At 38.4% G+C, this 15,440-nt stretch overlaps 1 protein-coding gene across 1 annotated transcript; it reads right to left on the bottom strand.

Annotated features, from left to right (window-relative positions):
• Positions 1 to 3,486: 3,486 nt before the first annotated feature.
• Positions 3,487 to 13,481, bottom strand: LOC145784723 (C3a anaphylatoxin chemotactic receptor-like). Its single transcript, XM_082596578.1, has 8 exons — positions 13,336 to 13,481; positions 12,117 to 12,279; positions 9,062 to 9,243; positions 8,357 to 8,479; positions 7,673 to 7,910; positions 5,774 to 5,971; positions 4,250 to 4,362; positions 3,487 to 3,606 (listed from the first exon to the last, which is right to left on the bottom strand). Exons 1-8 carry the CDS (start codon positions 13,479 to 13,481, stop codon positions 3,546 to 3,548), a joined length of 1,224 nt encoding a protein of 407 aa, XP_082452704.1. The 3' UTR covers positions 3,487 to 3,545.
• Between the last annotated feature and the right edge of the window lie 1,959 nt (positions 13,482 to 15,440).

The raw sequence follows: 15,440 nt of genomic DNA, 5'->3' as shown, positions 1-15,440 counted from the left end.
GGTTTTCTAGACTTCCCTGCCATGCGTTGCATTGCTTGGCTGAGTTGTTGAAATTGTTATAGGCCTAATTTAACCGCATTAAACAATGTTGGAAACTTGATGTTAAAAAACGTAACTTAACGTCAGAAACAAGATTAGGACAGTTAATGCTATTCCCCTTCATTGCAAAAAGTGACTGCTGTGGACATGTAATCTGTCTGGAATAGATGAACATATCTGCTTTTTGTCTTGGGAATATCAACTTTTACCAGTTACTACTACGCCTGTCAGGCTTAGCTGCGTATCTGCTGGGTCATTACCAGCCAACGAATGTCAACTCCGAGAAAACATGCCGTTATGTTTATTGGCATACTGTTGGCAGATATAATTCAGTAAAATTTAACAACAGCCTATCATTTGTCAGAGCAAGAACTGACACACTTAAATTAGGCAACTGATAGTTTCTCAGCTGAAAAAACTCTCCTTTTTACATACGGTACCGTAACTGTGACGTCGTTAGATGTTATCTGTACGTTTTGTTTAAAACTGATCTTTGTCTCACAACTTGCGTTTGTGATTAACAGAATTCAAATTCACCACAGGAACTAGCCAACTGCCTGCTTTGTTACAGCGTAAGCGATAAGCAACGTTTTTGTTTAAATTGTTGAAGGGTACGCTTTTGTGTTTTTAGTAACGTTAAGAAAATGTCAAACAAACAATCTAACAAGCTTTAGACCCATGAGAACACTCGAGTCATTCCATCACTTCACTGAAAGCAATGACGTGCAAATTGGATTGACAATAGAGTAGACGCGTTGCGGCTTGGTCTGTACTCTTACAGTATAGATTCGTTAAGACGAAAAGCAGTGCTTCATGATACCACCTTAGTGGCTTAGTGCAGGGGTCTGCAAATACTTGTTGTCGCGACCCAAAAAACAATCGTTCGAAATCTTTGCGACCCAAACGTTTCAGAAACATATAATTTTGGCAAAATACTTTGCAATTTAATATCAATTTCAATATGGTCGTCCCCGCTTATAAAACCCACACCGGGAGATAAGCTGAGAGAGTTTTCATGTCCTGGCTCAAGGTGTCTTCTAGGCTTTATACCCGTGGGCTTAATAAGCAGGGACTACTGTACTACAATCAAAATTATAAATTTTCTTGTACAAAATTGTACGAAACTCAGCATATCAAAGAGTATATGATTGTATTTATTTTTGCTACACAAGTTATACTGTATTTATAGTACGTTTTAACCGTTTTGCGACCCATTGTGGATGGTATGGACCCACTATTTGCGAACCCCTGGCTTAGTGGACCAAAGCTTTAGCCTACAAGGAATACGTACATGTAAGTATGTACACACTGTATTACGAAGCAAGCAAACTAAATCAATTTTTGAAGGATTTATGCTATCATGCTACTACACACAACCAATACCAACGCAGTGGTGAATCCAGGGAGGGAATAACTTACCAAAAACGCAGAAAAGTAACTTAATTTATGGTGTATTTGCAAGGTCAGATTAAATGTAGACCTACACATCATTGTGTTTTGTGAAATCGCGTTCCCTCTCTCCTGAAGCAACTTACTGGATCCGCCTGAACAAACGGTCTGACACAAAGCTGAAGGTCTGTACTCGAGTGAACATGAAAAGCTGCCAAAACCTTGAATAGTGGAATGTTCAGTACAAATATATAATATTATAATAATACACAATAATAATATATACAATATTCCAAGAATAAACTGTTGCAATTGCAAACAAAGTGCTCAATGCAGCTAGCAGAGCTAATACAGTATATATATACAATACAGGTACAATCATTACAACAATGAACATGGCAAATTTACGCTATGCTGATGATACTGTTCTGTTGGCTGAATCACAAGAAGATTTTCAAGAAATATTGGACAATGTCAAGTCAATTGGCAAAGAGTTTAATATGAAAATTAACTCTAAAAAGACTAAATCAATGATAATCTCAAAATCACCAGATACTCCAGTATACTCCAAATTATAATTGACAATAAAAATATACAAAAAATAAAATCTTTTTCTTATCTTGGACATTTAATAACTGAAGATGGGAGGTGTGAACATGAAATTCTAAGACGGATAGAAATTGCAAGAACTATATTTGGAAAAATGAAAAATGTTTTAATCTATCAAAGTTTAAATTTATCAATTCATCAAAGGATATTAAAATGCTATGTCTGCTCAACTCTTTTATACAACTCTGAAACTTGGACAGTGTCACAAAAAATGTAAAAACGGATCGATGCCTTCGAGCTCTGGTCATACAGGCAAAGGTTAAAAATTTCATGGAAACAAAAGATCACTAACGATGAAGTATTATCCAAATTTAATTCAAGCAAAATTCTCTTACAAATAGTCAAAAGAAGAAGTTTGAAGTATTTCGGACACACAATAATGCAAAACTCGTTACAAAGATCATTAATAGAAGGGAAGGGAAGATAAACGGTAAAAGAAACAAAGGCAGACGAAGAATGATTTGGACATCAAACATCACTAAATGGACAAAATTAAGTTATTAAAATGTAGTACGAACGGTTGAGAACAATGGCGCATTGTATCCAACCATGATCCAACCCTCAATATACGAGGAAGGAGCATAATGATGATGACAACAATGAAAACAATCAACAATACAACAATCATTGCAACAATGAAAACTATTAATACTAAAAAAGTGCTCAATGCCAAGCAAAAAGCCAAGCAGAGCGATTTAAATCAAATCTAATTATTACTCTCTAAACCCTTGACAGCCTGTTTCACCTAAAAGGAGGATCATCGTATATCATCGATCAACACCTTCTGATGATCCTCCTTTTAGCTGAAACAGGCCGTCAGCGGTTTAACTTTAGAGAGTAATAACTTCGATACAATCATTACAATGCGCATGAAATATAATACAATGAATATGACGGCATACATGGTTGATCGCTTTGGTCAAAAGCTGACAAAACCACGATTCGTGGAACGTTAAGGACGGATTGTCTGAGCAGTACGACACATGACGTCTGTCGCTACAACGCCGCAAAATCCAATGAAAGCCATCTCCACAATGAACGCCAAACAGGTTGGTTATTAAATTTTCATCGTGCGTTACATGTTGCGCCAGAAAAGTTAAAATTTACTCTATTTTCTTTGCTAGGCTAATCACGTGAATACTGTATTTGTACACAGAACGTTTATTTTTCTTATCATCGTTGTTCTATGTTGTTGATTTTATTATACTGCAGTGGCAATCGTTCCAGACAGCAAAATCCATCATTTTTATATTAATTCAACAAGGACATGCGTCTGCAGACGTTGAATCAATGTAGAAATGATGGATTTTGCTGTCTGGGAGTGTTGTTATTTTGTAGTCAACCGTCTGTTTATTGTACAACGTTGTTGCTATCCTAGTTACGTTGAAAACCAAATTGAACAAATATCACAAAAGTGCACTTTTAAAAACTTCATGTAGCCTACTTCCTATACACTGTTTGTAACCCAGAATTGCATTCTGCTGATATTGGATTCTCTTCATCGGAAATCAGGCTTTCTTCGAAGCAAGAGGTACTCCTTTCAACGTTGATGGTTCGTTATTTCCATTCCTATTCAATAATGAAACTTAATCATCTATATATACAACTCCAAACTTAATCAAGTTGTTTTCAAAGTAGCCTACAATGTAGTCACCTCTATCTCGAAGCAAAGTAATGGTGCAATAATAGTGGAAGTCTAATATTATGTATGACCTACTGTACAAGCATGTCGTAACCAGGGACGCGAAGGCAAGAAAGCCAAACATGGTGTCCACCATCAGACATGCTTTTAAGTGTATTGCCAAAGACACAGCTGCATGCTCTTAAGCGGTGTAGGACCGGTGCCCTTGGAGTGTCGAGCCAGTGCTCTCACTATAAACTAGGCTATGTAGAGGACAAAGCGTGAAAAATAGGGTAGGCTCTAATAATAATGTAGGCTAATGTTTCGATCCACTTAATCTAAATCTTCAACCACCGGGAATTTGTCAAAATGGCGAAAAAGGTTTATATTGATCTCTATTTTGTTGTTGTTCAGTAAGGCTTGAAAATTCTGACTGTTACAAAAGCATTTCCAAATATCCAAGTTTTGAGTTATTTTTTCATCAAAAACAATAAAAAAGACCAAAACGTAAGCCTAATAAATTATTCTTTCTTAACTGTTGTTAAGCATTGATTACAAATGGGCCGACATATTTTAAGAAAAAACGCTTACCTCTGTCTTAATGAATATGCTATTGTCATGCTACCGTATATGATTGGATTCAGTGCTGCATTAGCAATAGCTATCCATGCAACAACCGCAGTGAGAACAGCGCAGCCATTTTCCTATAACGTCAAATGATACAAACATAATATACAATATTAATAATAATTATACACAATAATAATATACAATTATATCAGCAATATAATACAATGTGACTGCATGCATGGATGGCCATTTTGGTCGTTTGATCACAAAAGACTTCGTTAACTTTTTCTGACAGCATAGCCTACATTAAAGAGGCAATTAATGTCATATATTATTCAGGATTAATGCTATGCTTACACATTCGCAAAAGATATATCATTAAACAATTTTTGGAGCTGCAACAGCAATGCGTTTTGACGACGTAAATATTAAACAATAATTTTGAACTTATAAATGCAGACAGGCATTTCTCCTTCTCTATACTACAGTGGGATGGCGCAACGGATAAGGTATTGACTTACCAATTATGCAATCCTGGTTCGACTCCCGGCTTCAGCTGGTTGTTGAAAACACGGCTCACCTCTATCTATAGGGTGTAATAAATTGGGTGGGCATAATTGCTGCAGGAAAGGCGGCCGAGAGAAAGGAACTGGCCACCCTACTCTCCTCAGTGCGAAGGCTTAGTACAGTGAGAACCTTATCTATTCATACCCAACACTTGAATCAAGTATGGGTCCACCTTTACCTTTTATACTACAGTATACGACTGGGCAATACTTTTGCACGCAGAACGTGCGCCTTTTTGACGTCTTGTTTTTCTAAAACCAATTTCAGCAATCATTCCAAATAGCATAGTTTATTCACAACCTCTTTCTTCAAGAAGCTTTTGTTTTGAAAAAATGTTTTCCTGTACTTCCTGAATATTTACATCAGTTTAAAATAAAGTATTTTGGCCATATGATTTGCAATAATTCTATTTAAAGACAACTACTAGAAGGAAAATGACTGGAAAACGAAATAGGGGCAGACCACCAAGAATTTGGACTTTTGGACTAATAATATTAAAGACTGGTCAGGACTTGATTACAAAACTGCAAAAAAAATCTCACTACAGAGCAGTGGCGTGGCTAGGGAATGTGCCGCCCGGGGCGGATTCAGATTTTGCCGCCTCTTCAAGAAAAAGCATGTGAAAATGAAATGCGTTTTTTTATCAGGTTATAATCAAAATAAAAAAACGTAGTCTGAAAGTGCCGCCCCCAGACGTGCCGCCCGGGGCAGTCCGCCCTCCCTAGCTACGCCACTGCTACAGAGAAACTTGGTGCTTCATTGCCTCCAGCCCTCGACGAGAGGAAGGAACATCATGATGATGACCATTTGAATAAAAAATGCGTCTTGGAAAATATTAGCTTGTTTTTCACTCTGATATACATTTTTGGTTTCGCTTTTAGCTTTCCATGCAGCAGATAGATTTTTTTGTTGTAGGCTAAAATTTTCTCTTGGTTAGTCCCGAGGTTAAATCACAACATATAGCCTACGAACAAATACCTGTTGAATTCCTTGTATCTTTGCAATGTGCACTGCATTGAGAGGGAGCCAACACACTATGAAAGTGACAGCAAGAGCAGCGCACACTTTTGTCATTTGCTTGCTTTCTTTCCTTGAGTTGCTTGATGGGGAATTTTCGTCCTCAGTTGGAGGATTGCAAACATGGCTTAGTATTAGCCCATAAAATACAACCACCATCTGCATCATATCATTTCATGTGTGAAATTTGAGAAATGTGCTTGCACAGTTAGAAAGTTGAATTTTATTTAGGTTTTAGCAACAACAAAAGTGATATTTCGCATAGCATTGTTGCTTTCATAGAAGTGTCATAAAAACTTATAATAACGCCAGCTTCCACCATCTTGTTTTGGTAATCACAAAGTAAAAAATTGTTCAAGTTTCTGTTCCTATCATTGCTTGAAGTGACAGCACATTCGCTGTCGTCCGATTGTGGTCAATTGCTGGCCTCAAAAGCAATCACGTTTAAAGACGATCTAAAAAGTAAATATTTTTAGCCAAAGTGGGTGGTAGATGCAACCCAGCGGACAAATTATTCGCTTTTAACATTGGTTTAACGACTGCAGACGTTGAATCAGTGTAATAAACGTGTTTCCGGCTGGGAAGTATTGGACCAGCGTATTATATTGTAGCTCGAAATAAGACCGCTTTGTAAAACGCACTGAGGACATTTAAAACAATAGCCATTTCAATTGCAATAGCTACATCACTGCTCAAGTTTGTTCTATGATGTTTGGTATGTTGAACCATAGACATGTCCGCCCCGTTAGCTCAGTGGTTACGCGCCCGGCTCAAGATCACGCGGCGCAAGTTCTCAAGGCCCCAGATCACGTTTTTATTTGTAGATCACGCGGATCAAGGCTCAAGATCACGCGGCGCTGGTTCGACTCTCGGTGTGTGCGCTTGAACAACGCATTTCAGGACTGCTCTCCATTCAGCGGCACCTAGTGAATGGAATAATTTTCCGGCAACAGCACTTCAACAATCGGACACTTCACTCTGCCTATCTCGGTAACCGGCCCTGCTTTAAGAGCCTCTACGACTGCAAATATGCGAAACTACCAGGAATAACCTATCAAGGCTTTGTCAGTCTGAAGGTAAAGATTCAAAACCAACCAACAGACGAACCAAGTAACGTAATCAAATTAAACATGTTTACGTCTACAGAAAACAAAAACTATTGAAACAATTTTACATCGAATGCTTTCGATGGTTTCATTTTGTTTTCTGTAAATGTTGAAATGAACATAAATATGTCAAATCTGATTACGTTACTCGGGTTGGTTGGTTTTGAATCTTCATCTTCGGACTGACAAAGCCTCGATAAGTTATTCCTGGTAGTTTCGTATACTTGTAAAGGCTTTTGAAGGAGGGCCGGTTACCGAGATTGACAAAGCGAAGTTTCCGATTGTTGAAGTGTTGTTGCCTGGGAATTACTCCATCCATTAGATGCCGCTGAATAGAGAACAGTCCTAAGAACGCGTTGCTCAAGCGCACACCCCGAGAGCCGAACCACTGCCGCTTTATCTTGAAGTTTTTTCGTTCACAAAGTCACGCGCTCACCAACTGAGCTATCGGGTCGGGCTATGTTTCAACTTCTTATGCTCATGGTTCAACTTTGTATGTTGTTTATTTTGTCAAGTATTCAACTTTTGTCAAAGCAACAAAAAACGTTTTAGCCTACTTTGAAACTACTTTTCTAGACCGGATCGGCCTACCAACAAGAACAAACCGCCTATAGAAATAGCAAACTTGAACTTTCTGCTTTGTAGAGCTCTTAGAGTAAAGCATATCTGCGATGGATACAGGTCTATGTAAAAACACAAATTATTATGTACTGAAGTGATAACCTACAAATGAGCGTGAATAATGAACTCTTACAATGATAAGAAGCAACAATGTTGCAAAGTTGAAGGAAATGAATGCTATCCATCCACTTGGAAAATCAAAATAATGACAATCCTCATGGACTACTTTTCCCTGTGGATTTTCAGTGCCTTCAGTTGTGAATGTATCTCCACTGAACACTCCACTTCCGCTTCCACTTCCGCTTCCTCCGCTGGCGAATGAATCAAACAAACCTCCATGAATTGTGTCAAAATCAAGATCAACTGGAGCTCTATGCAGCAACAAAATGTCAGAGTTAGCCAGTGCACCTGGGGGGTTATACAATTATTTCTGACTACTTTTCAGAGTTGATTCACAGTTTGAAACGCAATATGTTTACCATCACGAGCAGTTTGTTCACACTTTTGAGACCGCTTTAATAACATTGCTTCATCAGGCTACATTGCTTGTACGACAATTTTATTGAAACAATCGCCCATTATCTCGAAGGGTTTCTATAAAAGAATCATCCCGTTATTTGTAAACTTTTCATACTCGTACCATCTACGATAATAATTTAAAACTATGTAGGTTGAGATTTTGTCAATACTCAGCCATGGTCGGTTAGATCGTAACACGATTAAAACATAAGACTATGCACTGTTACCACTGTATGTCACCAATCGCTTGAAATAATAAAAGTAAACTAGAAAGTCTCAGTCTAGGTTCGGAGTTTACCTGCATTTACCAGCAGACAGCGCAGTTTCTCTGGAAATCTTCACGCAATCATCCAAGTTCTGATTAAATCCTTCTAATTTGCACCACCTTACGATGCTCTCGTCATCCTGGGGAAATGCGTATCTGAAACAAAGCGTCGAAAAGTAGGAGAGATTGTTTGATTGTAGCACAACAGCCCTCCCGTCTCATTTTGCTGTTGAAAAGTTTTTTTTATATAATTATGTACAACACCCCGCCTTGAAAATGAAATTTTGCTAAACGTGGGTATGGTGTGATTTAAATGTGTCATTTCATAATTGTGGTAATTTCGTGTATCTACTGAAGTAGCCTATTTAAAGTGTCGTTTCACACCAGGTACACCCAGTTACCCACCATACCTGCACCACTTAGAGTAGGCCTAATTATATGGTCGAACGACTACAAAGAAGAAAATGGTTTCGTATGCGGACGGGGACAATCGTTTCTGTATAAGGGGACGCGGCCACCTTTCGAAAACTCTTGGCTTAGACAATTGTTCAGTTCAGTTTGTATTTATTTTTGACCATTACAACGAAATAAATATATGCCAGCAAAGCAAATATCAAGAAAAAGATAGAAGCGACAAAACGAGGACGTTATAGCATGCTTGATACCTAAACAGAACTTGTAGTGCATCGACAATGTTATAAGCGAAAAGTTTTTTTCATCAACAAAAAAACGTTTTACCTGCATTGGCAATGAGGTTGTGCTCCAACAAGTTCTGAATACAACATTGTAGGCACGGCAAGTAATATGGCAGCAATCCACACGCAGATCGTGATTGCGGCAACAGATGTCATTTTACTTAGAGCTGTGGTTATTTTTGAAGAGCGACGACAAACGGAGAGATATCTATCCACACACAGAACCTAATTTGTAAAAAAAAATATTATTTATTTTGGTAGGAACAACTTTGCACGAGTCTCTATTTCAGAATATTGGCAAACAACCAAGCATCATCAAAAGTGCTGACTGCTGAAGTGGGCAATTGGACCTGGGAACTAAAAACATTTTATTTTACTGCGATTTCATTTTACAAACAACAATCATCATCAAAAATTGAAAAATGAGCTTCGCTTAATCGTCAACTTGAAACATTAACGACAAGCAAAGAAGGAGAAAATGAAAAAGTACAGACGGAAAAAGAATATATTTTGGTGTTGGTGTAACTAGCGAAACTTTGAAGTAAGATTTTCATGGTTTGAAAAAGCTGACATCAGCGTGATTGAACAATTGATTTTCTGAACTTCAGATTACATCACTGCAAATAATGTTTTTTGAAAACTTACTCATGCAAAAATAGCCTTGTAGGCTATGGGATGGAAAGTTTGTTGCCATGGATTCAACTATTATTTGTATGGGATTAAAACAGTTTTGAACAAAAAATAACTCAAGGAAAAATGATGAAAAAATTAACCCATTTCAGCATTCTTATGAACCACCAGGTCTGAGTAACGCTTTGCTTTGACTACCGAGACATAGGAGGAGAGTGGGGCTAGTCGGAAAGTTTTTTTATGAAGTGAAATTTAAAACAATCGGTGCAGTGGCGTACGCAGGGGGGAGGCATTGGGCCATGCCCCCCCCCTTAAAAATGGTTTAGTAGTTAACGACGTAGATTAAGGCATTTTATATGTTTTGCATTGCTCTGTCAAAGCAATCACTGTAACAATGTTGTTTTATAGACTAAGCCAATACGAAATACATGGCCCAATCCACCTACCCCACCCCAGGTATGCCAAATAGCATAGTGTTCTGTAAGCCAATTATAGTGATTAGTGAGAGAGAAATGGATAAAGTCTAAACTAAAACCATACTGGGATATTACGAAGACGTCTGGGATATCAATGGCCAGTGGCGTAGCCAGGGGGGGGGGGGGGTTGGGGGTTACAACCCCACTTTGGCACGCGTGTGACTTCACGATATTGAGAATGATGCTTTCAGTCTCTTTATGCTTGGGAATGATGCCTTCAGTCTAAAAAAAACTTGTCTAATTTTAAATAAAACTGCATTAAAAGAGCGAGTTTTGCCAATACCAAACATTTAAACATCTCAGCTAGGAATTAACAACAAGAAAACATAGAGACTCAGCTTTATTTTCGAAAAATGCCGAAGAAAACATGATCTTATCCTTTTGCTATGCCACCTGACAGCACCATTTTACAGGAATATTCATACCCACATTTTCGTTGAAAATCCTCTCAGAATGCACCAAATTCAAAGTAATTTTTCAAAATTTTCTGGGGGAGGCTCCCTAGACTCCCCGCCACTGGGTGTCCTCTTAAGCGAATACGCCGACGGGCTTCGCCCGCCGGTCGTCAAAACCCCCCCTTTCAAAATTCCTGGCTGCACTACTCTCAATGCCCCCCCCCCCCCTTGAGAAAATCCTGCGTACGCCACTGAATCGGTGCATAACCTGACAACTTGAAGTGGCTTAAATTATATTATCATCTATGGTGTCCTTTATCATACAACCAAAAATAAGTTGACGTATCGGCGTCTGCAAAAATAAGCATTGAATCAATTCAGCTTTTAATGAAAATTTAAAATAAACAAACATACAATTGATTTTTCAACTAACCCCATGCCTGGGGTTAGTTGAAAAACGTCAGTTTACTGCCCACTAATGAACTGGATACTCTTTTTTCAACCAACAAACATTTACATGGGGTTGTAAGCAAATATGTTTACTTGCTTTAAAATCAAAATGCAATGAATTCTACACCTAATCACCGTAAAAACCTTTTTGTAATAAACGCATTGTTAAAACTTGTGATGCGTATACTGTAGGCTATAGCACTTTCCAAGTTATTCAAATTAAAATTTTTACCAGTATGTCTGCTTAAAACAAGTACATTGGAGCTTATACTACTTATTATCATACCACGACGATATACTCGTATCATACAACATAGTCATACCGTTATCAAAACATTTTCCAACTAACCCCACCCACTATTTTCCAACTAGCCCCATTAGTCATGAATGACGAAACCAAAGACTGGCTGCTCTGTAGTAGCCTTCCAGTGTAGTCCGGGAACATCGTGAATCTGGGGTGGTAAAAGGATAGACCCTCGGCCCCAGAGGCTCACACGACGACGACGACGACGACGAGCATATGACAAACTATTTTCCTAGAATATTCAAGCATGGTGCATTGGACTAAAATTTGCTTATTTCTTAGTGTTGTAGAACACCACAGCTGACACACACCAAAACACTTCTGCCTATCTTTAACGACATCGACTCATAAGATGCTTTTAATACGCCAAAAATTTTACTTCGAAAGTAAGAAATACAAAATTGTCAGCCAAACAGGCATAACTTGACTCAACAAATCGAAACTAACATGCATTATGTGTTTTTATAAACTACATCACATGTTGGCAGTAAATATTTAAAGAAGTTGTCAAGAGTTAAAAAAAAAATTTCAACTAACCCCGCCTTCCAACTAACCCCACCCTCCTCTACTTATAGCCTAGGCTATACGTAGGCTATGTATGCTCCTCTTGCCCCTTAGACGCTACGCTATTGCTGGGAGGTGAAAGTATAGCGGGAAAAGTAATTTGATAGAACAGTCAAGGTTTTGCCATAGAAATTCTTACAAATCTAAACTTATCATTCGTGTGGGTTTTATGCTAAAATGTGGCAGGAAAATTTCCATAAAAATTCAGCTACGCAGAGACAAACTACATATTGGATTGCACAATATGCAACTCTTCTTATTAACTTGTAGCCTACTTACAATCATAAGAAGAATCAATGCATAGTAATGAATGTGCAAAACCGCCATTTTTCCCGCGCACATCCATTCTGGAAAGGGCCATCTACTCTCAAATATCTCGACCACGCTGAATGGTAAAGAAATGAGAACAACAACACCTGCAACTGCTATATGAAGAATATACCTGGAAAGCATAAATATACGTCGATTAACATTAAATTGACGCATGACTGATAATATATAAACACTTCTCTTTCCATAAAATGTGCATGGCATACATCTTTTATGATTTAGAATTATATGCATGTCACATAGGCTACGCAAGCGAAACCAAGCAGCGCCAAGACATTTGTTAAGAAAAAAGCAAAAAGAAATAAAATTTCGAACGTTTTCAGCTGTTCACGTTTGCCCCTTGTCAAGCATCTAAAACACTAATTTCTAAGATTTGTATTCTACGTTATTCAATATGAAGATGCGCATTGTCATGGTACACAGAGAGCCATGGCACGGCACTCGAAAGAGCGCCGGTCCAACACCGCTCAAGAGCATGCGGCTGTGTCTTTGGCAAGACACTTAGACGTGCCTGAGGATGAAAACCAAGATTGGCTTCTTTGCTTTCCCGTCCACTTAATCTAAATCTTCAACCATCCAGCGTCAGCCTGAATACAAAAAAGATTGAAATACAGTAAGTTAGTAACTTATTTGCTTCTGTCTTTTCTTGTTAATCGGATAAGCTCTGCCACTATTGTTAAAAAACGACATACTGCTCCAATAATTTCAGTGTTCAGTTTAACAGCTAAGCTGCTTTAATATTTTACCAATGAGAAACCGATTTCCTGAAAGGTTGTTTGACCAAAATAAAGATTATTGCAGCAATGTTGCCAAGTAATCCCACGATAGATATGATGAGAAGAACAACAATTCCAGCTGTTGCAATTGGACTTCTGCCAAAATTACCTACATCTGGTGTATGATCTGCAAAATACAGTGGTAGGCTATAAGGTAATGTTCACTTTTTTTTCCGAAATCCATACACACTCCTCAGTAGTGAAATGACTTTTGCCATCGTAAGCTACTTTTTATTATTACATAAAAAAATATTGCACCAAGGAAATAGTGTAATTGAGCAAGACATGTTGTTCTTTAACTATCTTGGCTTTCTCGTGACAGAAGATGCAGAAGGCAAGAGAGAGATATGAAAAGGTACGACTAACTTCAGACGACTTCAATAAACGACTACCTTATATACTTTATTAGACAGCAAACTGTTAATTTGGCATGGAAGACTGGAAGTTCAAAGTCTTGATAGACTTCTTCATGTGCCATTAAATCTTCATCGGTAAAAAGATGCCATTTATTAGATACCAGCTTCGCAAAGAGGACCATTAATGATTCATCGTAAACTCAGTAGTGTTGAAACTTGAATTTTGTCTTGATCCTTTACTAGCTTTCTTTGTTAAAACGCACCGAAAGTCCAGTTCGCGTGTGACCAGTAGGCAAAGGTGGGCATCCGCTACATTAAAAGTAGCGCACTACTTGCGCTAAAGTAGCGCGCGCTACTGCTTCCCGCTACCAATTAATATAAGTAGCGCGTTACCCGCTACCGCTACTCGGGTTAAAGTAGCGCGCGCTATCGCTACTTCTCCCGCTGCTTTTGTCTTAACTTAAAGCAAAACAAGAAGCACTTTGCGACATCAAAATAACCCTGAAAACGAAAGATATCATTCATTTACACTGCCCTTTCAAAGTCGTTATAGAAAACACGTTCTAGGTGAAATTTATTGTTAGGCATCTTTCAAAAACACGAGCAAATTTAAAATAGGAGTCGCTGAGTCCTGCCCGCTTTAGCTTTAACATGTCTTTTCCAACGGAAAAAATCTATCCACCTCAGCACTGAAAGGAACGGGTATGCTGTATTATATCAAGCAACGTTAGAAATAGGCATCAGGAAAGCTCGACTTGCTTATGTCTAAAAAAAAGACCTCCATAATCGACTTTCTCTCCTTAGGCTTGCCAACGTTTCATGCAATGGCATCAATATACCAAAAAGTTTATCCTCGGAATCGTGACTGGTGTTGGTGTCACTTTTGTCAGTATCAATGTGGCTTGATGTTTTCCGCAATCGTGGAATGATTTCAGCCTTGAATTTTTTACGCTTTGTTTCCATAAAAAAATCTCCAAAAACGAGTCATTTTTGTCACTTTGATTTGAAAAGTAGCGGGTGTCGGGAGTGCAACTGAAAGAAATGTAGCGCCTCTCCACTATCGCTACATTAGATAAAAGTAGCGCTGCTACTTCAGCCGCTGCGCCAACAAAAATGTAGCGGCACTACTGCTACTTCTACCAAAAAGTAGCGGCGCTACAAAAGTAGCGCACTGCTGCCCACCTCTGCTGTCAGTAGGCTTAGGCTATGTCGCGATTGACTAATGTTGGTACCATTACTTCTTGAGACTGATAGACCGCATCACTTAAGATTTTTAGTGAACAGGCGTAATGGTTGAACATTGATTAAAGGAAAGTATACTCCCGTAGCGGACAACGAGGGGAAACCTAGCCACATTCCCCCAGTATTGGCAACTAGTATGCTACACTTCAGTGGCGTACCGTGATCACTTTGACAGGGTGTTCAGTGACAGCAAAGCAACAGCGGGGGGTCTGGGGGCCTCCCCCAGAAAATTTTTAAAATTAACATTGAATTTGGTGCGTTCTGAGAGCATTTTCAGCACAAATTCTGAACATGAACAGAACTGACAAAAATAATGTTGTCGGAATGGAGAAGAATACAAAATAGATATTTATTTGACAGCGCCTATTGAATGAAAGACTTAATAATATCAAACATTAAGTTGCATTTCTAAAGTCACATACTTCAGTTCAGTTTTTATTTCCGACCATCAAAACGAACAATATTACTTGCCATAACACAGCAGGAGTCTGAAAAAACGCGAAAGTTAAAGCGTGCTCGAGATGGAAATGATTTACTTCATGCAAGGATTAGGCACGGTCGCAACACCTTGAGAAATGTACAAGCGAATTAAAAACAAACAGGTGAAAGTTAAAACAAAAAACAATAGCAACATAATTAATACGTGTTTCAGCAATAAGGTACAATACCAGTAACATACAAACACTCTAATTACAAAACGATTCGATGTGTTGTTTTAGAATGCTGCATCAATGATATTGGCTGTTGCCAGTGTTGGGCGCGATAACTCATTTTTCAGTTAAGCGATAACGATAATCGATAAACGAAAAATGCCCAAAGCAATAACGATAAACGATAAAATTATCGCCGATAATGTCCGATAACGAATTTTTTTTTCTTGATTAGCGCTGCCCCATCCC

Source organism: Aplidium turbinatum, chromosome 15 (genome assembly GCF_918807975.1).
Source record: "Aplidium turbinatum chromosome 15, kaAplTurb1.1, whole genome shotgun sequence".
Lineage (NCBI taxonomy): Eukaryota > Metazoa > Chordata > Ascidiacea > Aplousobranchia > Polyclinidae > Aplidium > Aplidium turbinatum.
The sequence above is the reverse complement of the archived record's forward strand: the minus strand, read 5'-3'. Positions and strand labels throughout refer to the sequence as shown.

Bases quoted from the DNA above. Each gene is read 5' to 3' on its own strand.
- LOC145784723 (XM_082596578.1), bottom strand. From the start codon at position 13,481: ATGGTCCTCTTTGCGAAGCTGGTATCTAATAAATGGCATCTTTTTACC. The intron at 8,480-9,061 runs GTAAAACGTTTT...GCTTTGTTTCAG, and splicing joins CAACCTCATTGCCAATGCAG to ATACGCATTTCCCCAGGATG. The intron at 7,911-8,356 runs GTAAACTCCGAA...GTTGCTGCATAG, and splicing joins CTGTCTGCTGGTAAATGCAG to AGCTCCAGTTGATCTTGATT.